This window comes from Symsagittifera roscoffensis, chromosome 9 (genome assembly GCF_963678635.1).
Source record: "Symsagittifera roscoffensis chromosome 9, txSymRosc1.1, whole genome shotgun sequence".
Classification (NCBI taxonomy): Eukaryota; Metazoa; Xenacoelomorpha; order Acoela; family Convolutidae; genus Symsagittifera; species Symsagittifera roscoffensis.
This window is the reverse complement of record NC_087070.1, coordinates 54,309,211-54,333,051: the sequence shown is the minus strand read 5'-3', so window position 1 is coordinate 54,333,051 and position 23,841 is coordinate 54,309,211. Positions and strand designations below refer to the sequence as shown.

The 23,841-nt window shown below is 35.5% G+C and overlaps 2 protein-coding genes across 2 annotated transcripts in view; both read right to left on the bottom strand.

Moving 5' to 3' along the window:
• LOC134853847 (dihydrolipoyl dehydrogenase, mitochondrial-like) overlaps positions 1 to 19,826 on the bottom strand; it is a 138,288-nt gene extending 118,462 nt beyond the window's left edge. Inside the window, exon 1 of the mRNA XM_063869790.1 lies at positions 19,814 to 19,826. The gene's annotated coding sequence lies outside the window, so the exon portion shown is untranslated. The remainder of the gene's footprint in view (positions 1 to 19,813) is intronic.
• The window catches only part of LOC134853849 (glucose-6-phosphate 1-dehydrogenase-like), a 31,608-nt gene extending 8,490 nt beyond the window's left edge, over positions 1 to 23,118 (bottom strand). Inside the window, exons 1-5 of the mRNA XM_063869792.1 lie at positions 22,789 to 23,118; positions 22,352 to 22,389; positions 19,483 to 19,588; positions 14,355 to 14,590; positions 10,275 to 10,433 (exon numbers count right to left, since the gene is read on the bottom strand). Of these exons, the coding sequence (XP_063725862.1) occupies positions 10,275 to 10,433; positions 14,355 to 14,590; positions 19,483 to 19,588; positions 22,352 to 22,389; positions 22,789 to 22,836 (587 nt within the window). The 5' untranslated portion in view covers positions 22,837 to 23,118. The remainder of the gene's footprint in view (positions 1 to 10,274; positions 10,434 to 14,354; positions 14,591 to 19,482; positions 19,589 to 22,351; positions 22,390 to 22,788) is intronic.
• Between the last annotated feature and the right edge of the window lie 723 nt (positions 23,119 to 23,841).

The following is a 23,841-nucleotide window of genomic DNA, read 5'->3' as shown; positions in this document are numbered from 1 at the left end:
ACTGTGCAAGCTGGACTTTCCAGCGGGAGCACCACTCCGTGACCGCGTCCAGGGCCGGTTGAAGCTTGGTGGCGCATTTCTTAAGCTCTCGGTCGGAGGCAACCAGTGCAGTGTCATCGGCAAAGAGGCTGAGGCCACAGTCCGGGGCTCTGTCATGGACTGTCTGCCAGATGTCGTTGCAATAACAAAGCCACAGCGCTGGTGCCAGAACGGACCCTTGTGGTAGTCCCTCCCTGAAGACACGCTCCTTGCTGAGGGTGTCATTCCAACGCACCCTAGCTCGTCTGTCGGCTAGGAAGCCTTTGATCCAGCGGATCATGCACGTCGGCACCTCTAGGTCTTTCAGCTTCACGTAGAGGGCTGCCTTCCACGTCTTGTCGTAGGCACGGCTGAAGTCTAGCAAGACGAGGGCGGCACGGCGAGGTTCCTTGGCCTCTAGGCCGTCGAAGATATCTTGGGTGACTCTCGCTAGCTGTTCTTCGGTGCTTCTGTCTCTACGAAAGCCAGCTTGGCAAGGGGCCAGTTTCTTCTTCAACTCCAGGTGGTAGACGAGGCGGGTGGCGACGAGACGTTCCGCCAGCTTCGCGGTGCAGCTGGTGAGTGCGACTGGTCGGTAGCTGCTGGGTTTCTCCTTGGCCTTCCCTTTCCCTTTGAAGATGGGTATGATCAAAAAATAATTTCGAAACTCCCCTTTCGGGAAAAACCTTGATCTTAGTATAAAAAAACTCCCTCGAGAACAAAAAAGCAGTGGCGTAGCAGATCTTGTTTCAGTGGTACGAACGATCCAAGTAGCAAGAATAGGGGGGGGGAGTCTACCGCTCACTTGTGGGTCCTCTATTAATATTCGAATAAATTTTTGTACATTTCCTCTTATCTATTCAATTGTTTGACTATTACATGTAACAGTTCTTAAACAAATATTTCAAGTAAATCACTCACAGTCTCACAGTACCGTCTTCAATCTATCGTATAAGAATAAAGTTACCAAAGCCATGTCAGCTAAGCGAATGCTGATATATGTAGACTAGCAGTTGATTTGCGACTAGTTTTTTTTAAAACCTAAAAGGAAACCGTCATTAACTAGACTTGTTGTGAAATATCAGAGGCGATTTGGCGAGATAGGTAACACACTATTCTTGAGATAAAAATTTAATAAAAATTTAAGATAACAAAGCTTTAATAAGCCTCGAGTAGTTTTCTGAATGCTTTTTTAAATTCTGGAGAAAAGTTTTCCCGACATATTTTCCTTAAACTGAACTTGATTTCCCATCACAATGATCGAAAGCTTTACCAGCTTTAAACAAAAGTGACAATTAATTACTGAAAAACGCTTGAGCCACAAGAAAAGTTCGCGCTGTGGCAACTTAGCCGACGATAAAAAATAAGCAGACCAACGATAGGCCGAAACTTTTTTCCTAAAGATTAAATTTTTTAGTTTGCAAAAAGACCCAGGCCTTGGCAGGATTCGAACTCAGAACCTCTGTTGTCTTATGCATAGACGTTACCGTTGCGAATTAAGCCAAAACTGAAAAGGAAAATGAATTAAAACACAGAGGCGAAGCTGCACTTTGCAAACACAAGCGAGAAAAATTCAAGAAGTGAAATGAAGAAAAGGTTAAAAATACACCTTGAAAAAAATTTGTTGAGATAAGGAATATCACGTTCTCATATCTGCTCTACGACTGCTTGTAATTTTACCTACACTAGCAATGAAGAAAGCAGCTACAGTGTCTACCAAAATGCCATTGTTTTGCAGCAAAAACTTGACCAAAAAACTATTCAAATGTTCCTGATTCGAATATCCGACTTGTTGATTAAGAGTCTCACGTCCTCGATCTGCGCCTTGGCTGCTTAGAGTTTAACCAGTGGTCCAGCTAATGCTGGATCAACTTGTTCTACAATTTTCATCACAGGGGCGAAGTTGAGCTTCGCACCACTTGCGATACACAAAGCTCCAAAAATCAAATCATTATGTGTCTTGAACTTGAAAATTGAGAAGCCTGAATGAAGTTTGTTAGAGAAATTGCAGGCTTAAAATAAAAAACTTCATTGCAAAAAAATAGAAATCAATAAATTGAGATTATTCCTTATCTCAACGATACTGAGCTGAAATCAGAGTAACCTTCCAGGACGGCACCAATTCCCTCACAAGGGAACTACACAAACCTGTAGATGATATATTTGAAACTTTTTGCGCCACTATTAGTGAAATTGAGACAAAGTTTTCACCTGCAATAATCAATATATGCCAAGTCCCGCCTGTGAAATCGGGACCCGATTCTGTAAGTGGTAAACGTATAACTGAATTCAACAGCCTTATTGCTCATAAATTTAAGAAAAAAAAAGTATCAAATTGTTCCTATATACGATAAAATTGTCAGCATAAACGACTATCAGTCAATCTTCTTTCATGAAGTACATTTGATGCGTTCTGTTAGTACTTTAAAAAATGCAATCATGGAAAAGGTGCTACCATTATCCAGCTTATCACCTCGAGTTGTTTCTCCGAATACTTCCAACTCTAGGGGCCCAGCGCACCCTCAGAGGAATCGTATGAAACCTGGTTCAAGCCAAGTCTCGTGGGGCCCCGAGCACCCAAAGAGTCTTGCGAGCCTACAATCAAACCTACAATTATATGAATACCAATCGTAGTAATTATGACTTACGCCATAATAGATACTATCCATACTAATGTTGTTTTAGTAGTCTATTACCCAATGATCTGGATTTATCAAATTTATGTTTAGCCAATGGCTTTTAAAGACTCTTCTTATTTTCTCCCTTTTAACTAGCATTCCCATTAATTACAATGTACCCAACAGCACCGCACTACTCAAAACTAGAAACATGACGTCTAACCGCCACTTTAGATTCACAGCTGGCATCTATTGTGCAGTTGTGATACTAACCTTTTAGATTGGAATGTTGGAAATCCTGCTTCTTCAATGGGACATCGAAGTCAATCCAGGTCCCGCACTTTCATATGAAATCCTGGCAAACAAAGCAAAGGAACACCACAACTTCATCAAATATATAACTCTAAATTGTAGAAGCATAAAGAACAAACACATGGAAATACGTTTCTTGTCAGAAAGAGTTGACTCAAACACAATTATCGGTCTTACGGAAACCTGGCTTGACGAAACATGCGATCATAAAACTTATTCATTCTGCAAAACAACCCATGAAATTTTTAGATGCGACCGTAACAAAAAATGCACTGGTCAACACGCAGGTGGTGGTACTCTTCTTCTTATTCCGAAAAAATTTAACCCTAAGATTCGAGAAGATTTAAATTATCTACGTCCCTCCCATTTTGAAGGACTTTGGGTGGAATATAGCCCAATCGTCTCAAAAAAATCAAAAAGACAGATAATTGCTATTGCCTACAATCCACACAAACAATTCAAGGAAATTTTTATAGAAGATACACTAAAGGGTATCGATTACGCTGCCTCTGAAGCGCGAGATGTTACGATTTTGGGTGATTTCAATATTAACTACTTGAATAAACATGAAGCTAAATTTCTCAGCGATTCTATTAAACCATACAATTTGTCAATAACCAATAAGTCGATACCGACATACAACTCTAAAAACAGCCAATCCATTTTAGATAACATTATAACAACCAAATCTCTTTGTAAAGAAACTATTGTAGCAGAACCACCTATAAACACGGAACATTTAATAACAATGTGTATTAGCAAACTAAAACGATTCGAAAAAGCCATTCCAATTCGAACTTTTCGCTTCAACGCAGATCCTCCCATAGATGTACCAACTGAGTACAGTGTACACAGCAACAAATAGGCACTTTCAATTCAGGTTCATAACTCACAAAGAAATGAAAGATGCAATTTTATTACTTCCCTTAAACAAGCCATTAGGACCAAGCAAAATCCCTGCTTGGGCTCTAAAAGACAGCATTAATACTGTAAACCCAATTCTTACGATGATTATCAATGAATGCATCTCGAAATCCGTATTCTCATATACCTTAAAAAAGGCACACGTTTTTCCCATATTCAAAAAAGGCGACTCGACAGATCCAGTAAATTATCGTCCAATTTCTATTACACCCACTCTATAACCAATAAGTCGATACCGACATACAATTCTAAAAACAGCCAATCCATTTTAGATAACATTATAACAACCAAATCTCTTTGTAAAGAAACTATTGTAGCAGAACCAAAAAGACAGATAATTGCTATTGCCTACAATCCACACAAACAATTCAAGGAAATTTTTATAGAAGATACACTAAAGGGTATCGATTACGCTGCCTCTGAAGCGCGAGATGTTACGATTTTGGGTGATTTCAATATTAACTACTTGAATAAACATGAAGCTAAATTTCTCAGCGATTCTATTAAACCATACAATTTGTCAATAACCAATAAGTCGATACCGACATACAATTCTAAAAACAGCCAATCCATTTTAGATAACATTATAACAACCAAATCTCTTTGTAAAGAAACTATTGTAGCAGAACCAAAAAGACAGATAATTGCTATTGCCTACAATCCACACAAACAATTCAAGGAAATTTTTATAGAAGATACACTAAAGGGTATCGATTACGCTGCCTCTGAAGCGCGAGATGTTACGATTTTGGGTGATTTCAATATTAACTACTTGAATAAACATGAAGCTAAATTTCTCAGCGATTCTATTAAACCATACAATTTGTCAATAACCAATAAGTCGATACCGACATACAACTCTAAAAACAGCCAATCCATTTTAGATAACATTATAACAACCAAATCTCTTTGTAAAGAAACTATTGTAGCAGAACCACCTATAAACACGGACCATTTAATAACAATGTGTATTAGCAAACTAAAACGATTCGAAAAAGCCATTCCAATTCGAACTTTTCGCTTCAACAAAACCAATTATTGTAAAAATAGGTTCTGCGAGGAACTTAAACAGAGTCCATGTTTTCTCGTCTACCAAGAAAACGATGTCTCTAAAATGTTAATAAAATTTGAAGATATTTTCTCGCATGCCCTAAACGCTCACGCACCACTAGAGCAGAAGTATATCCGAAATAAACCGCAGCTACAGCTGTCTGGTAAAGTACTTAACTCAGTCAATAGACCTTTAAAACAGGAAAAAGAAAATTTTCTAAAGGCATATCAATTATCAAGAACAGATGCCAATTTTGAAAACTATAAACGAATAAGAAATAAATACAACAATCATCTAAAACATTTATACAAGAAAGAGAAAACAGCCCAATTCAAAATGCTTGACTGTCCAAAAAAACAATGGAATTTCATAAACTCTATCAGGAACACCATGAAACAGTCAACGCAAATAGGTGATCTACAGAATTCGTTTGGCGACACTTTAATTGAAAATAAGAAGAAAGCAAATTTCCTTAACTACAGGTTCTCAACAATAGGAGAATACAAAAACGCAGATCCTCCCATAGATGTACCAACTGAGTACAGTGTACACAGCAAAACAAATAGGCACTTTCAATTCAGGTTCATAACTCACAAAGAAATGAAAGATGCAATTTTATTACTTCCCTTAAACAAGCCATTAGGACCAAGCAAAATCCCTGCTTGGGCTCTAAAAGACAGCATTAATACTGTAAACCCAATTCTTACGATGATTATCAATGAATGCATCTCGAAATCCGTATTCTCATATACCTTAAAAAAGGCACACGTTTTTCCCATATTCAAAAAAGGCGACTCGACAGATCCAGTAAATTATCGTCCAATTTCTATTACACCCACTCTATAACCAATAAGTCGATACCGACATACAATTCTAAAAACAGCCAATCCATTTTAGATAACATTATAACAACCAAATCTCTTTGTAAAGAAACTATTGTAGCAGAACCACCTATAAACACGGACCATTTAATAACAATGTGTATTAGCAAACTAAAACCTTAAGTCATTTCTAGAAAACAGACAGCAATTGACAATAGTAAACGGCGAACACACAGATTGGCTTAAAAAAGGCACACGTTTTTCCCATATTCAAAAAAGGCGACTCGACAGATCCAGTAAATTATCGTCCAATTTCTATTACACCCACTATCGAAGTTGTTTGAAAAAATTTTTTCATCCCAAATTCACGAATTCTTAGCAAATTCCAATATTCTAAATCCAAAACAATTTGGCTTTCGTCCACGTTATTCAACTAATGATGCTCTTTTATACACAACAGAAAAAATCAGATTCCATCTCGATAAAAATAACATAGCAGCGGCTGCATTTCTTGATTTATCTAAAGCATTTGATTCACTCTCTCATTCAGTCCTTGAAAGGAAACTAAGTCACATTGGCTTTGAACAGTCAGCAACAACTCTTATTAAATCATTTCTAGAAAACAGACAGCAATTGACAATAGTAAACGGCGAACACTCAGATTGGCATAAATTAGAGCAAGGTGTACCCAAAGGTACTGTACTAGGACCACTGCTGTTCAACTTGTATGTAAATGACTTGCCACAAACAATAGACAAATCATGTACGTTAGTACAATATGCCGACGACACGACTCTGCTTAGTTTTCATTCAGATCCCGAAACAGCAACAAAGAGCATTGAAAACAATTTCAATAAAATTCTCTTGTATTTTCACTTAAATCGATTAATGATTAATGTAGACAAAACCCAGTTCATTGTATTTTCTGCACCGTCGAAAAAGAAACTAACTGAAAATCTTTCATTGAAAGTTGGAAACTATCAAGTTAATTTAACAGAGACAGTTAAATTTCTCGGCGTCAATATTGACATAAGCTTAACATTCGTCAACAAAATTTTACAAAAAATGGCTACAGCAATCCAAACGATAAAATGCATCCGAGACGAAATCCCTCTGCGTACTAGAATTCTCCTGTTAAATACTCTTGTACTGAGCCATTTGCACTATCCATGCATGCTCTTAAACGGATGTACGCAAGATAATATTGAGAAACTCGAAAAACAAATAAAATGGGGAATCAGGATAAAAATGAATATAAGCAAACGAGATTCCGTTACACTTCTTAGGAAACAGCACAAAATTCCTACTGCTCGGAATATAATCGAGTACCGATCAGCACACTACCTTCACAGGTTATGCCGAAACGATGCCCCAGCTTTCACGCATATAAGATTCCCAAATTCTGAATTCCGCTATAACCATCGAACTGGAACATTGCTGTTCCCTTTAACATGTAAAACTGATTTCCTTCGTAAGTCTTTCTTTCTTATTTACATCAATCAGAAACCTTAACACAAAAATCCGAACCTTGTTTAATCGAAAACTACCGTACACATTGACAAAAACTCTGATAAAAAATTTCATCATAAGAAAAGATGACACCCTGTTGCCCAATAAGGAGAGTCTTTCCGCATCCAAGGACATTTATTTTGTTAAATCAATTATTATATTCGTCCTCGTAGTAAATTATGTTTTTTCTTGTATGTTATATAACCATTGCGTAATATTGTACACTAGATTCTTATACAATCAGTTCTGCAACTGCATAAGTATATTGAAACAATAAAGTGTCACCTCACTCTCTCAAACCTTCAAAACAAAAGAAGGATTTGGGCTTAAATCTTTGCATTTCGTCCTGATAACCAATAGATCAAAAACGATGAGAAACATTTCCATCAAAAAATTGAAATGCAAAAAATCCTAAAAGTACTCGAAAACTGTTCATTTAACTTTGCAAACAAACAATCTGCATATCCAACAAAAACAAACGGGGTGAGAGACACTATCCGCTAATTGCTTTGGTATGAGATAAACAAAAAACGAACTTTCGAAAACATGAATGCAAAAATTAGAAACAGTTGCTACAGAAAAAACTTAACGAAAAACTCTGAAAGCCTATGAAAAAACCCAATTGTATCAAAATTATAAATTGTGAAATTTATTCGCAACGGTAAGAGAGCTAGATCAAATCAAACATTAAAAAACGCCAACATAGGAAATTTAAAAAATCAGCCAGAAACAACCACTTTCCTGCATCTCGTGCGAACTTGCCGCCTCATTCCTTTGTACACAAAACCGTAGATTCAATCTTGCATAAAAAAATTCTGGAAATTTATCAATTTTTGTGACATATTGAAACACTACGTTAAACCATCAACTTCAATTAATTTCAAAAATTGCTCAAACCTTAAATACACCTTGCTAATTTAAAGTCAATCTCGTTTCACGCACTTCTAAAACAAACAAAAAAATTCAGAAACCATGCAACCGAGAAAAACTGAAAATTTATTGCAAAAAATTTTAGCGGAAAAATTCGAAAACGTTTGATTTCTAAAAGAAAAGTTTGGCGCCTATAAAAACCAGAAAACCTTGAACTATATTTACCCTCAAAAAATTAAAGAAAAAAGTACATAAAAAATTGAACCAAAACATTACAGAATTGATTACCCGGTAAGTAGGCTGACAGAAATTGGGTCAAAATCAAAAAAAAAACCCGACTCTTTTTCCTTTTCCCCCTTCTGCAATATTTAATGATTAAAATTTTTGTTCACATTGGCCGATTGTCATGAAAGTTGACATGCAGACTGATTATGCCAAGGCAAACATATTTGGTCTTCATAATTTACCTCGTAAAAACCACTCGTTAGACCATAAACTGGATGGTCCTGTGAGGTGGGAAAAAGAAAAAGAGCCAAAAGCCCATAAATAATCAACTAGCATCTAAAAAAAATTTCAGCCGTAAAACAATTATCAATTCAGTCGTTGAAGCCAATTTGAATTACAGCTCTTAGACGTGCAAGTTGGATAGAAATAGAGAACCATTTTGTGATGCTCAATTTTCAGTCATCCTGTGGAAATTGTTGTTTAGTGAAAAAGTCTAGTACCCGACTGCAATACCCTTGCTTATCGCAAAGGTAATCATATATTGTACTGATAGGGAAAGGAGTAATTTAGAAAATTAAAAAAAAATGTTCTTTAGGCTACACCCTAGTGTTTCTCTGCTTAAGTACTGGATTAACAGTTTTTAAATGAGAAAACTACTACTCGATCTTTGAAGTCTTTAACTGAGATCTGGCCATGAAGTTTTCGAAAAAAAGTGAAAAAGATTTCAAAAATCTATTCAACATTCAAAATTTAGACTTTCGCTAAATCCATGATTTTTTTTCTGCTGAAGCATGGGAATGAACTCTATTTGCGGCACCCTAATTTTTAGAATGAAGACTTCCGCAAACTGATTTTTAGATTCAGCCTTTAACATGAGATTTAGCAGTTTTCGAGAAAAGTGACGAAAATTCTAAAAACTGTTAAAAAAATTAGAAAAGAATTTTTCCAAAGACCATTCAGCTTTTCTACAAAAAAACAGAGTGACAAAAATAACGCACGTAATACCTAAGCAGTATGTTACTTTTAATGAACTATCAACCTCATAATCAGCAGGTTAGTTTTTGAAAAATCAAGAAAACTTCAAAGAAAGAGGCAAAAATTCAAAAATTGAACATTTTCTAAGGCGAACACAATTTTTGCATAACCGCTTGCGCTGGTACGATTCGCATACGTATTTTTTTTTTTCGGTTAAACCCTTTATATCCGATTTGGCAGGGTAGTTCTTGAAAAAAAATTAAAAAGTTTTATAAATTAACCAAATTGTCAAAAAAATTGGCTTGTTTGAGGCCATAATTTATTTTGTAACCAAATTAAAAAAATTGCCGCTTGAGAACGAGAGACCCTCATAAATTTTTCTTGTGATTGACACCTTCATCTCAGATATGTGCAATAAATATTTGAGAAAATGGAATAATTCAAAACAAATAAACCAAAAATCCCCAAATTTTCGAAGACCGTAGAACGTGAGGTACCTCATAAAGAGCCACGATTTTTCCATTGGTTTCCATTCTTCTAAAATTGGTACCGTAGTTTTTTACAAGATGTGAAATTTCTGCGAAAAGAGCAAAACACTGACAAAGCGTCGCAAAAAAAAAACGAAAAACAATAAATCCCTCTCTTTTATCGCAAACAATAAATCCCCAGACTAACCAAAAATAAGGCAGTAACATATGCTATCAAACTATTATTGCTTAAATAAGCTCAAGAATGATTCAACTGAAATATACCAAAAGTGCCACCAAATGAGCACTTTTATTTGCGACTCAGGTGAAAAAAAATTCTTCGTAATAATACACCACGCTTCGCTTGTGTAAATAAGTTACACACTCAAAATGATCCAGTTAGACAAGATTTTAACCTGGAAAAAAATCCTTCATTTCGACTGGTAACGCTTTCTAAGCACAAGCACACTAATTAACTGCTTACCTTAAAACTAGCATGTTCTGGGACATTTCTTTGCCGAGGTAGTGGTCTATTCTGTATAGCTGCTGCTCCCAGAACAGAGTTGCCAGGTGTTTGGACAGTACTTCCGAGGACTCCAGATCGTGGCCAAACGGCTTTTCGACGACAACGCGAGTGACACCCCTATGGCCATAAAAATGATATTTGAAATACATATTCATTTTTACAGGGAGGCGAAGCAGAGCACCACTTGCAATGCAAAAAGTCTCGAAATTTTGTAAATAGCAAAGTTTAGATAAAACAGATCACGGAACTTTTTACCGCTTGCCCATTCATGCAGAATATACAACTACTTGCAATAAAAAAAACATAATCAGTAGACAGTTGGAAAAAAGTCAATGAACGCAAGTAAACACAAAAAATTGACTTATAAAAAACGTTTTTTTTTAAATGCCATTGAATTTATGAGTGAAAATCAATTGAGAAAACTGGATCAGAAAGTAAATTTTTTTCCGCTCGGAAATCTGAAAATTAATCCCACTTTAGAAACTAAAAGTCGATCACGTTTTGTGAGACCTTTTCACTTTTGCTCTTCGATAGAGGAGCTTGCCTTCCTTTAACAAAGGAAAAGAACTGACCTTTAAAATAATCAAAATTCAAACCACTAAAAAGTAAATTTGAGCCTGAACAAAATGAAGACTTTTCATGAAAAAAGAGAACGAAAGAAAAAATCTTCAGCAGCTATATAAGAGTTTAAACTATGTTAATCGAATCTTAATTAAAAGAATGCAAATTTTAGATCCAAGAACAAAAAAAGTCAGTCTCGGAGAATTAATATTTTGAAAATCTTGACTACTCCGCAAACAAAATTCAGCCATTCAAACAAACTGCTAGCATGAATTTCTAAAACTTCTAACACAGATGCGAAGCGAAGCTTCGCATCATTTGAGATACAACCAGTACATAGCATACAAGCTAGCCAACAGCAATATAGAGGAAAACCAGAGAAAAAATCCAAAAATTTTCTTTAGAAAAAAATCGAAAATTTTTTTCTACCTTTATCCTGACTTTGTTTTGAAAAAAATCGTTTCAAAAGAGTCTGCTGAGAGGCAAGACAATTGAAAGTTAAATAAGCATCGATATGAATGAAAAAAACTTATAGAACTGTAACAAAGCAGACAACTTTTGAGAGGACACACATTGCCCCGAAAAAAAAGTTTTTTTTTTATAGAAGTTTTGTTTTTATTGGAATGCTTTTATTGGTAAAAATGTTTTATCGGAAAAACTTCCCTCAAAATTTTTTAAGTCTCCCTCAAAAAAAACCATTTTTTGCTCCTCAGAGGAATCAAAAACACGCCTCTAAGCCGATATATTATAAGCTGAAAATTTTATACCGAATAAAAATAGGAAAAAAACTGATATATTGAAATTGGAATCGGAAAATTTCCAACAACTAGAAAAAACTAATTTCGAATAGAACGAGCAAACGCCCATTTGAATAGCATACATGGTCAAAATTTTTCTAGTTGTTGAGAAAGTACAAACGGATAGAGATGATAGCCAATTTCATTCAATCTGTGATCAAATATATTAACGGGTAAAAATTTTAGTACCAGATAGCAACTCCCTTGCTTATCGCAATGATGAAAACATTCAAATTAACAATTGAAAAACCTTCTCAAAAATTTTCATATGAGGAAAAAAAACACGAGGCTTGTTATCAAATAACGAAAATCAACAAAACTAGCGTGTAACGCACCTCCGGTGCTTATGAACAGATTAATGAACTTGAAAATTGCTTACAATTAAAAAAATGAATTGAAAATTAACAATGAATGCAATTTCTTTTAAAACTAAAATGGTCAAATCTACAGAACTGCTGGGTTTCAGATCTTTGTATTTTCAACTCAGAAACAAAATCTAAAAATGGCCGTTGGCATACAACTGGACATTCCAAATAAAATGATTTCACTGGCGAAATAACTGAATTCATAAAAGAGACTCTAGTTTAATTTAGTTTTCTTTCATTTCGTTAGAACGTACGTATATGCCATGCGTCGACAATTTCAAAGTTTGAAAAAAAAATATTACACTTTTGAAATTTTTATAAAAGCAAAAAATTTCATATCTAGGAGAATCAAATGCGTTGAGCAGTCCTATTTTGAGTCCATATTGAAACAGCACGCCACCATATTAGTGATAATTTCAACCTTTAAGTTTTTTTAGATTAAGTTTTTTGATTTTTTTTTGAAAATATTGGATAAACATTGTATCGGAAACTTAACGCATTTGAGCAGCCAAAATTGGAGGCAAGATTTGCAACCCCCGAGAGTACCCTGACAATTCTCAACTTTAGTGCTGGGAATTTCAACTTCTGTGAAATTTTGTAAACCTAAGTTTTCTGAAAATTTTGAAAAAATTATTTTAAAAAGTCATATCTCGGAAACTACAAACATTTGTACATTCATATTTGGTGGCACTACTTGTAAAACCTGGGAGTTTCCTAACAACGCCTCAGTATAGAGACAGAAATTTCAATTTTTTTGAATTAAAAATTTTTTTTTTGAAAAATCATAAAAAATGTCATATCTTGAATAGTACATAATAATGCATAATACGAAAAATACATAATAATAAGTATTTGTGCAGTCAAATTTGGCGGCAAGGTTGTAATACCCTGAAATAACCCTCACGGTACCCAACTACAAGAATGGGAATTTCATATTTCGTAAAAAATTTCTGAAAATTTTTGAAAAAATCCTAAAAATAGTCATATCTCAAGTGTAAAGAAATGGAGATTCGTAAAAGGAGGCTATATTCGCAACCCCTGGAGAAACCTGAAAGCATCCCACTATTGGTGTGCTAATTTCAAACTTAATGGAATAAACACTAAATTCAAATTGCAAATCCAAAAAAAATCTTAACCATTGCAACATACGATAAAGCTTAAGCGTGAAAAAGTTCTTTCCTTGAACACGCAAAACGTTAAGAAAGCTTAAGGACGGTGAGATAGCGCAGTCCGCATTCAAATATATAATATATTGAGACTCCTACAGATGTTGAAACTATGCCGAAAGCTTAAACCTAAAAATACTTTAAAAATGTTACGACTAAACTTCAGCAAAAAGACAACACAACCAAAAAAATGGACTGAATGTTTTGGATCCGAAATTATCCAGCAAAAAGGGGCCCCAGCTAAAACTGGAGGCACCTATTTCAGATTTTTAGAATTCTTATGACTTTACCAAAAGCTAAGTAGTTTCTCTACTAAAAAAAAGTTCAACCTCTCATGAAGGGGAGATGCCTGCTACTCCATTTTTCAATTGAACGCCACGTCAAACTTGCAGGGTAGTTTTTAAAAAAAATCCGAAAAACTTTGAAGCTTTTGGAAAAAAGGAATTTGGTGAGCGCAAGCCGGCTTTTCTATAAAAAAAATAGTGTGTAACCGTGTATGCAGGGGAGAAGTTTACACCATGTTCTTTCAACTGAATCATTATCCTCAGAATAGCGGAGCAGTTTTTGAGAACAAAAAAAAATCGCGCTCCAAGTTCATAAGTTTTCATAAAAAAATTAGGGCGTAGCTGCTTATTCTTCAGCAGTGAAGAAAATCTACAAAATTAAGGCGTTGCCGCTTCCGCATAGAAAATTATCGCATTTTTTCTATAAATTGAACCCTTATTTCCGATCTCTAGGGCAGTTTCTCAGTTATAGATTTTCCCAAAAACGGTCATAAAAGACTTAATTGATTTTTCCGATGGCTATTAATTTTTTTTTACAAAAGAGGGGTACCGGCTGATCCAGCGGTTGAACCAGTAATCGACAATTGGCCGGTTGGTTTTCGATCAAAATTTCACTAAAAGGTCAAGTTGAAAAATTTGACGTGTCTGGAAGCCATACGTTTTTAAACCCAAAAGTAAGGGCATGCCTGCTTATGCAGAGCAGATTTCCACAATCGGACCTAAAAATCAATAGAACTTATTTGAAAAATTTTAATTAATTGAAATTTAAAAAGTTTTAATGAAAGACGACGGTGATAAAGCTATTCTATGCTACTTTTATTCGAAGCCACCGGCTAATTTTGTGTTTTTTGAAGAGTAGACTAACTTGGGCGCCATGCAGCATAGTTTGATGTTAGAAGTGACCGCATCAAACACTGAGGGTGGGACTGCGAGGTAGAAAATATAATTCACATTCACTCCCTTCGAGGTCGACTCCAAACTGAGCGATGCGAGGTGTTCGGATAGTTTGATGAAGGAGGACACTTCGTCGTACCTGCCCGATATGTAGGAGCTGCTTGCAAAGAAGTCATCAAAAGCCGCTTCGTCATCCGCCGTTTTGCTCTGAATTATATTTTTTGAATGACGCTCATTAATTAAATGAGCTAAATGTTTAAAGGATTAACCCTCTCAATAAGCTACATGCTTATTTGAGTGCGTTTTCGCTTGCGTTTTTTCGATTCTTTGTTAAAAACTTTTGCAGCAGACAAAGCACCAAAACACCCATTTTTCTTACCACCTGTGCAAAACAGCAGGTGTCATAAAATTTTTTTATCATAGTATGACGGGTATTTCAGTTTCGAATGACGGTTGAAAATAACAATGTTTGACCGTGTTGGCAACTCGAGCCAAAAAATGGTCTGAAAATCAAAAAAATTTCTTAATTTTCTCAAAATTTCACAACCACCTTGCCATAGCTAGGTAATGGTTACCCAATAACTTCCGAAATATAATATAGAGGACCTGAATCTACAGATTGGTTTTTTAAAAATTCTACGGTCAGTTATCATTTTTTGCGAGTTGTCCCAAGTATACTGCAGGCTATGCAAGATTTAACATCTAACTTAGCAACACTTGCGATACAAAAACTAACACAGAGGCACAGAGGCAAACTGATTGACAAAAAAACAAGAATAATCATTTTGTCTTTAAGCCGAATAAAATTTCTAAGCGAGAATAGTTAAGAAAAACGGAAAATGTACCAGCCAGGTATAGACATTTTAAAAAACTACAGGAGTTGGTCAACGACACTTGATGCTACAATTAAAACTGGTTACAGCAAAAAAATTGTGGTGTGGCAACTAAGCCGACAAAACATCAGCCGACAAATATTTCCACGCCAGACACTGAAAAAAACGAGGTCCGGCCGAGACTCGAACCTCTGACCAATTGCACTACCTCCAGACCAAAAGCACTACCTCCAAGTGCACTAAAGCAATAGCACTACCTCCAGACCAAGTGCGCTGGTGCCTAGCATATACTATGGTTCGATAATAAAGCAACATCAACTTCAAATGTTGTTTAGGGAAAAAAGTCTAAAGCGCCACGCCATTACAAGACACTTGCTCTCGCAATTGTGATGACTATGATTAAAAGGAAATTAAAAGGCAAATCGAAATACCCTTGCTTATCGCATGGGTAACAATGCCAAAAAAATTTCAAACAATTGTAACTTTTTGTCAAAAACATTTATAAAAATTGCAAAGCCGAAAAAAACATGGAACGAAACAAGCAGCAACGTTAACAAAATGACCAGATACTTTAACCAGAAAGAAGCCGACCCTTCGAAAGATTCCTTTCTGCCGGAAGTAAGCCGACAAAAATAGGCAGACAGACGATTGTCTAAATTAACCAAAAACTTTGTTTATAAGAAATAGGTCCCAACTGAAATCGCACTCTCGGCCTTTGTCGTCTCTAGTATGTGTTTTACCACAGCGCCAGCTGCGCAGAATTTTTCTAGAAATTTAGCTATTAATAAAAGAAGTAATACAAATATCATTTTCGCGTGCAAATTCTGTGAACTAAGTTGTTTGCGGGAAAACAATCTATTACCCGAATGCAACACCCTTGCTTATCGCAAAGATAATAATCTAGCGATCTAAACGAATCAATGACAATTATTTAAACTGACATCCAAAAATTATAAATTGCTAAACAGTTGAGTATAATTCGGATATTTTGAGTTCCACCTAACAACCCAAAAAAACATTGGCTAAAAATCCAATGAACAACCCAAAAACCATGTAAAATTCTTAAAAAATAAGTATAATTCAGATATTTTGATTTCCACCTAAAAACCCAACTTCCGTCGAGAAAACACAACTCAAGCCAGAAGTTATATAAATCAGTTTCTTCACAGATTTCACAATTTGCACAGTGATCAGCGTTCGGATCAAGCCACTACAGGTTGGTGTGGCACTGATTTCAATTTATGTGTTTATGACTTTTCTTTGTTTATTGATTTCTTAGTTTCTCAATTGCTCACTCTAATATTTCTCAGAAATGCTTGTTTCAATTTGAACGGATTTTTTGTTGGTTTGTATCACTGAAAAAAAGCTATGAAAATTATGCTAGTCGATATACTTTCGGTTTTTCAAATGTTAATGCTAGTCGAACAGTCACCAAACATCGAATAAACATCAGAAGATTAACATAACCAAAAAATAAGAAGCCAAAAACAAAATCGGAAGCGACTGTTTTTTTCCAACATTGGAACTCCATAAAAAAAATTACATCACAGATAATTTTAAAGCTTTCATCATTGACTTTTTTCAATAAAACTATGTCCGCTGAGAAATCTGAGAACTAAAATTCAATTTTAAAACTCCAAGACAAGGTCCGTATTTTTCTGCATTAAGCAAATGAAAATGAAATGTATGAATATTTTTGGCCAGAAAAATCATCAATCAAAGCGTGAATAACATTTGAGACCGCTCAGATGAATTCAAGGAAACGGAACAAACAAGGACTGTTTTTTGAAAAAACTTCAACTTTCGAATTTCAAATTTTAAAATGTACATGGCCCACTTTTAAGATTTGGGCCATGTTTTTTTTAATTTGATCCGTGTACTTTTCAGAGAAAAATAGTCCAGTAAAGTTTTTTCCAGTTCACACTTTTGCTGCTCGATATTTGAAAGTACCTAAGCCTCGAACAAGTAAAAACTTTTGCGACATATGGGCTACAAACCTCCAACCTCGAGTATTGGAGTCTCACCCCAGCCCTCTCGGCCAGAAAAACTTAACAATTGGCAAACACTAGTCACAAATTAAGCAGCTACATATGCAAATAAATTACCAATGCGATGCAACAAAAGTAGCAACAAATACTAAAAGACATAATTTTGCAAGTAATTTGGAATATAACAAACTGAAGGCATTCACACTAACTTTGCATCTAAAAAATCGCAAAGCATAAAGCCATATTTTGTATAAATTATGCATTTACAAAAATTACGAGATACATTGAGTTAAAAATCTGAAATAGAGTTTTTATTCCTGTTGTTGTTTGAAACAAATAGCTTTTTTCGGTTCATTTGATGGATTAAAAAAGCATTATGCATCAACTGTGTTACTATTCGAATGACAAAGCACATGCTAGCAAAAAGCTGTAAGGTGCCCGAAAAGCGGCACCAATATTTGCGACTTAAGATTAGAAAAAAATGAATCTTCTTAATAATACACTGAGCTGACGCTAGTGTAAAAATCCGACTCCATCACTTTAGTTCTGGACCATGTGTGAGACTTCTACCCCGTGGAAATTGTCGCAAAACTGGGCCAAACTTTTGGCTTGCAATAACTTCGTAAGCAAAACTTTACAGTTTAAACCCAAGTTTGAAACCAAAATTGCGATGCTGTTTCGCGTCCTTTCCATTTTGCTTTCGGACGTGCACATGTATGTCTACTCGGGAAATGAAAAACAAAAGCGCACGTTAAAATAAATTAAAAGTCAAACCTTCCACATCAAAATTTTTTGATTTGATAATTCTGATTTGCACTTAAGGCTTGCGCTTTTAACATTACAGGCTCAACCGCAATGAATACAATGTCAAAAAATCAATCAAAAACTTGCGCAGAAACTCATGAACTCAATTACCTGTACCAAAAAAGTGATAAGGTTAGGGGCGGATTTAGGGGGGGGGGGGGGTGGTCGTTCGCTCTTTTCACAGGGATTCTACCCCCTGCCGACCCAAAGGGTCCCCCCTTGTACTATTTTGAGATATTCATTTTTGGCTGACGGACCAAGGCGCGGATCTAGGAATTTCTCGAGAAGGGGCGTGGTGGCGGATTTTCAAAATTTAAAAAAAAACTTTTGTCGACCTTTTTTTAAGGTCGACCAAATTGGTAATTGATATTCTGAGCTCTCATAAAGCACTATAAAGGCACTAATTGGACCAAAATCTCTGCGCCGCAGGCAAATTTTTGAAAAAACAGGCCACAAAGGCGTTTTACGGCACTTTTTGGAAAATTTTGACCAAAAATCGCGTTTTTTCGGCGCGCGCTCGCCCCTTTAAAAAATTTTTTAAGTTAGTCAGCCAAAAATGGATATCTCAAAATAGTGCAAAGGGGGGACCCTTTGGGTCGGCAGGGGGCCGAAACCCTGAGAGGGGGCGCGCTCCTGGACGGACCGCCAAAATTTTATAGTTTTGAGGGGGAAGCGCAGGCCTGAACAACGCAATTTTTTAACCAGTTTATTCAAAATTTTTGCCTGCGGAGGAGAATGTGGCCAAAAGAGGGTCATTATTTTATTGTTTTATGAGGGCTCGGAAAATCAATTTGGTCGACCTAAAAAAAGGTCGATAAAATTTTTGAATTTTTTTTTTTGATTATCCGCCCCCCCCCCCCCCCCCCCCCCTCGAGAAAATCCTAGACTCGTCGCTCGATACGGTAAATCAAGTAGACAAGAAGTAAAAAAAATCGACCAAAGTTAATTTCATAAAACGCACTTTGAAAGAAAGGGGCATCTTTATTGCGCGAAGAAGCGTATGCGCAGCAATTTTGTCAGCCAATCAGAATTCATTATTCAGAAATTCGAAAGGAATAAATCAGTCAGTTTAAGACAGTTTAAAACATGTACAGCCTTTAAGAGCACGCCTTAATATATTGGACCAAGTTAATATTCCCCCCCCCCCCCCCAAATCATTTAGGGGGGAGGATGCTAACTTAGTTCTGAGTTCGAACTTTCAGCCAATCAGAATAGAGCGTTTTACATGCAGCGCTAAGTAGATTTAAATTAAACTGAACAATGGGGCGGAGGATCTTAACTAAGTCTATTTGGGGCGGAGGATGTTACCTTGAACCGATATATTTGCTAGTTCTATTTTCGCCATTCTGTTAGCAATTTGCAGGATTAAAATCTAATAGCTGATTTTAAAACAATATCCTTGCTCATCTGGAAGGGTAATTAAATGAGTTTATTTGAACTTGACTTAACGTTAATGTCCGTTTATACTTCTTACCTTGAAATGAGGTTTGACACCGGTTTTGATTTCTTCTATCGTCAATTTGGACCGAGCATAGCCAACGAATTTTGAAGACTTCGAAAGAAAATCACGCTTCAGGTTGCTGAAGCAAACATATATTATAATTTCAGAAATTTCGCAGAAAAAATCAGATACTTAAGAATATGATCTGAACAAATGAACGCATGGTAAAATTGAAAGCTTTTTCAAAAACGCAAACCGATCGCCACATGTAAACAGATCTCAATTGTATTTTTTCCATGATTCCAAGGAAGGATTCAATCAATTTAAAATTTATACACCTCATATTTAAACTACTCAAAATCGCATTTAATAAGTTTTTTTACTGTTCAAATGAAGCATATTACAAAATTACTCATTGATTTTGACCTCACATTAATAAAAAAAAGATTCAAAAAAAATAGAATCAAAGGAACAGCTCAAAGATAAAACTGTAAATTAGTTGGATGTTTAACCATTTGGAACAAATGCAGTTAAATAATGAAAGTTTAATTAATTGGTTCTGACTTTTTTCTTGTTTTAAAAGTTCAGGGCATTTCGAACATCAATTTCAAATCGAAAGCCTGAAGAGCACTTGAAAACTTCCTTTTTCTCGTCAAATTCGTTCCAGCTACAATGATTAAATCAGAGGCGAGGCTGCGCTTCGCAAACACTATCGAGAACACGACAAAAAGCAGCTCCATAAAGTGCACTAAAAAGTAGCACTTAAATCGAATTAGTAAAAGTTCGGCTACGTCTCGGTTTCGATCTGCAATCTAGAGATTATGAGTCTCACGCCAGCCACGAACGCTTAATACATCAAAAACACTAGCCACAAATAAAGCAGAGAACAGATGCGATGGAATTTCCAATGCTATAGATCGGGATACTTTTAATGCACACTTTTATTTGCGAAGCTTAGAAAAAAAAGAAGGTTCGTACTAGTACACTTGCGCTGCAAGTGTAATAACTTAACGGAACAGCTTGAAAAAGTTATTAATCAGCTGAAGGTAAGAAGTTCGGGGTACACAATGATCGGTACTCGTAGCTTGAGGGTGAGGTCAAATTACCCCGCCAAGAAAAACATAACCAACAGACATTTGGAAAGTCATGAACGCAACGATACAAAAAATATATTGATTCGCCTTTTAAAAAAAAATCAACTTTCGAATTTCAAGAAATATATATGGCCTAGCACCTCTTTGAACTTTAAGAACCATTTATGATCGAGTTTTTTTAATAAAACTAACCCAATTTGAGAAGCAAAGTTTTTGATCTACTGCGAAACCTAAAAACTGAATCAAATTTCGAAACTAGATCTTTTTTACGTTTTTTTCGCCATTTTCACAGATGTAATTGGAGAGCGCAAATTACCTAACTTTTAGCAGATGAAATTGATTTGAAATCAAAAAGTAGATAAATACCTAAGAGAATTCAGAAAAGCATTACACAAAGGCGAAGCTGCGCTTCGCAAACACTTGCGAGAACACGACTAAAAAGCAGCTATCAAGTGACATAAGAAGTAGAAATAAGCCTCGAGTTAGCAAAAACTCGAGGCTTAGCAAAAACTCGAATTAGCCAAAATCTGCGACCTAGCAAATCTGAGCCTCACGCACTAACCATTAAGCCCCGAAAACTAGCCACCAATAATGCAGCTACATATGCAAATAAATTGCCAATTCGATGCTGCAAAAATAGCATCAAATACAAAAACATACAATTTAGCATGAAAAAAATCGCAATCATAAAGCTACATTATGTATAAATTATGCATTTCAAGAAACTAAGGGAAATATTGAGTTAGAAAATTTTTGACATCGAGATTTTAATATTGTGATGTTGTTTGAAACAAATAGCTTTCTTCGGTTCACTTGATGAATTAAAAATGCATCAACTGTAAACTTATAATTATTCGATGTCAAAGCATATGTTATCAATAAGCTGTAAAGGTGCAAATAAATATCAAAGGTGCAACAAAATATCTTATTGCCAATTCGATGCAGCAAACTCGACGCAGCAAATATTGTTGCTCAAGTGTAAATATGTATGAAGGTAACATCTAACAGCATTAACATCTGTAGTTTTTAAAGCATTTCCTGAAAAGCATGAATAAAAAAATCACCAGACCTATAATATTTTTCACTACGTTCATGCCTTTTAGCAACCGAAACTGCATATAGTTCTTACTAAACGGCAAAACAGCGGTGCGTACCCGCGTAGATGAATTTTCGATGAGCTAATTGAACTCAAGCAAGTGACAATTGACGTTTCTCGAACTTCAGAGAAGAAGCTCTCTGAAGTTATCACTGAAACGCTCTCTGAATTTCAGGGATCTTTATGATTGCCACTTCTTTTGATATAATTAACCCAACCTATGAAAACTGGAACAAAAATATGGGTAAATATGAGAGAAATAAAGCCGCCGATATATGCACTGAGTTTGCTGGAAAGCATAATTTGCCTTCCATTGAGCAAATTAATTTTGAGCGATTTAAAAAGAAATCAAAATCCAAGCTATAGAAATATCAACTTGAGCGTGAACAAACCTTAAAACTGCTGCTTAAAAAACTACGCAAATAAGAAAAAACTAACGAACACACCTTCATGAACACTTACAAGGGTGAAAAAATTGGACCCAAACGCTTGATTATTCCACAAAACTTCAATGAGCCGAAATATGTATGAGCTGCGAACTATAAGTTCCAAGCTTTTACGAATTGCATTTTTGTAGTCAGTTATTTAGAGGTTTGATCTTTAATTTGACTTGGCATCATATGAGTTGAGTGGTTTTGTGAGGTAGGAAATAATGAAGAAGGAACCAACGAAATCGTATCAACTTTTGTCATGTAAAAGGAAAAGCACTCACCATAATGTAGGCCAGATTTTCTTTTTCGACAAGTCTCCCTAAAAATCAATCGCATACTTTCAAATTCAACGGTAACTACAGATATCAGCAAATATTTTTATTGTTACTTCCGTCTATCTTATTGTAAATAAATTTTCTGATTGCTAGTTCAATTTATCGTTACATGTTCTGATTCCTGGAACTATTTTAAAAAATGATTATGTCTAGATTTGATTATATCAACCGATTATTCATGTCTAGATTTGAACCATTAGCTAGACAAGTAGGGACACCAATTAGATCGTTCTATGTAAATGGCTCCATGCAAATTTGTCGATTACCTTTTGTCTAAAATAAAAACTAAGCTAAAACGTTTCAGTGTCATGTTAAAGAGAACGATTTTTGTAATCAAGCTACCGTAACAAACGTATTATCTAAAAATATTTGAAATATCTAACCGAGGCGCCCACTAGGATAAAAATAGTGTCTCCTTCAGTGGCCGGCATTTCGTTGCTGGTTCCGATCTCAATTCTTTTTTCCAATCGATGTTGCCAATTCGGAAGATGTGTCCCTTCGAATGAGCTTTATTTCAAATTCCGTTTGGATCGTACAAATCGAAACAAACAGATTCTAGGTCGATATTATCGCAATTCAATAGCAATGCAAACTTGCATTTGCAGTCAGTCAGATTCAAAGGTTGAAACTAGATTCAATAAATCTTGAATCTATTCCAAACATCGTCTTTGTCAGCGAAAATACCAAAGTTAGTAATTTGTTGTTAAAACATGTTGACTGAAAATAAGGCACAATTAAGTTTGGTGTTATCCAATGACCGCAAAACATTATTTGATGGAAAAAGGCCCCGAATTCTGGTTTATTACATGAACAATGTGAAACGCAGATAAAAATCCAGGAGAGCCCAGACTGAAACCATTCTCACCTTTCAGATTATTACTTAATTTGAGCTTATTACCTTAAATGAATAAAGCAACCTAAGTAAGTTAGTCCGATCTCAATGTATCCTGATATTTTTTTTCTTAATTTTAAGAGAAAACAAGAACTGCAACTGAACAGTTAGCTCTGAATTGATAATCAGCAATCTAGATAAGTTGAAACTGAAAATGAATGGGGGCTGGTTTATACATCGAGCAAAGTACTCATCCGAGTCGAAGATAATGGAAGATAATATTAAAGAACTGACAGACGGATTTAAAGTACAAAACCTATGACAAGCTGATGATAAGAGTACTTATGACAAATACATAAAACCAACTATTCAGTATGGCATTTTTCTATATGATTGAGCATTTAAATTCATTAATTCAATGGCATGCTGCCACCATCATTCTGCTTATCTTCGAATGAACTTTTCGAAGAAAAAAAAACAATTCTATTTGAAGAACGAAAGATCACTTGCAAATAAGTTAGCAGATGCCTGGTCTCGAAGCCACAAAGGTTCTTCTCTTCGAGCGAAGAGTTCACAAACTGAATTACCGAAAATTGAATCCGTG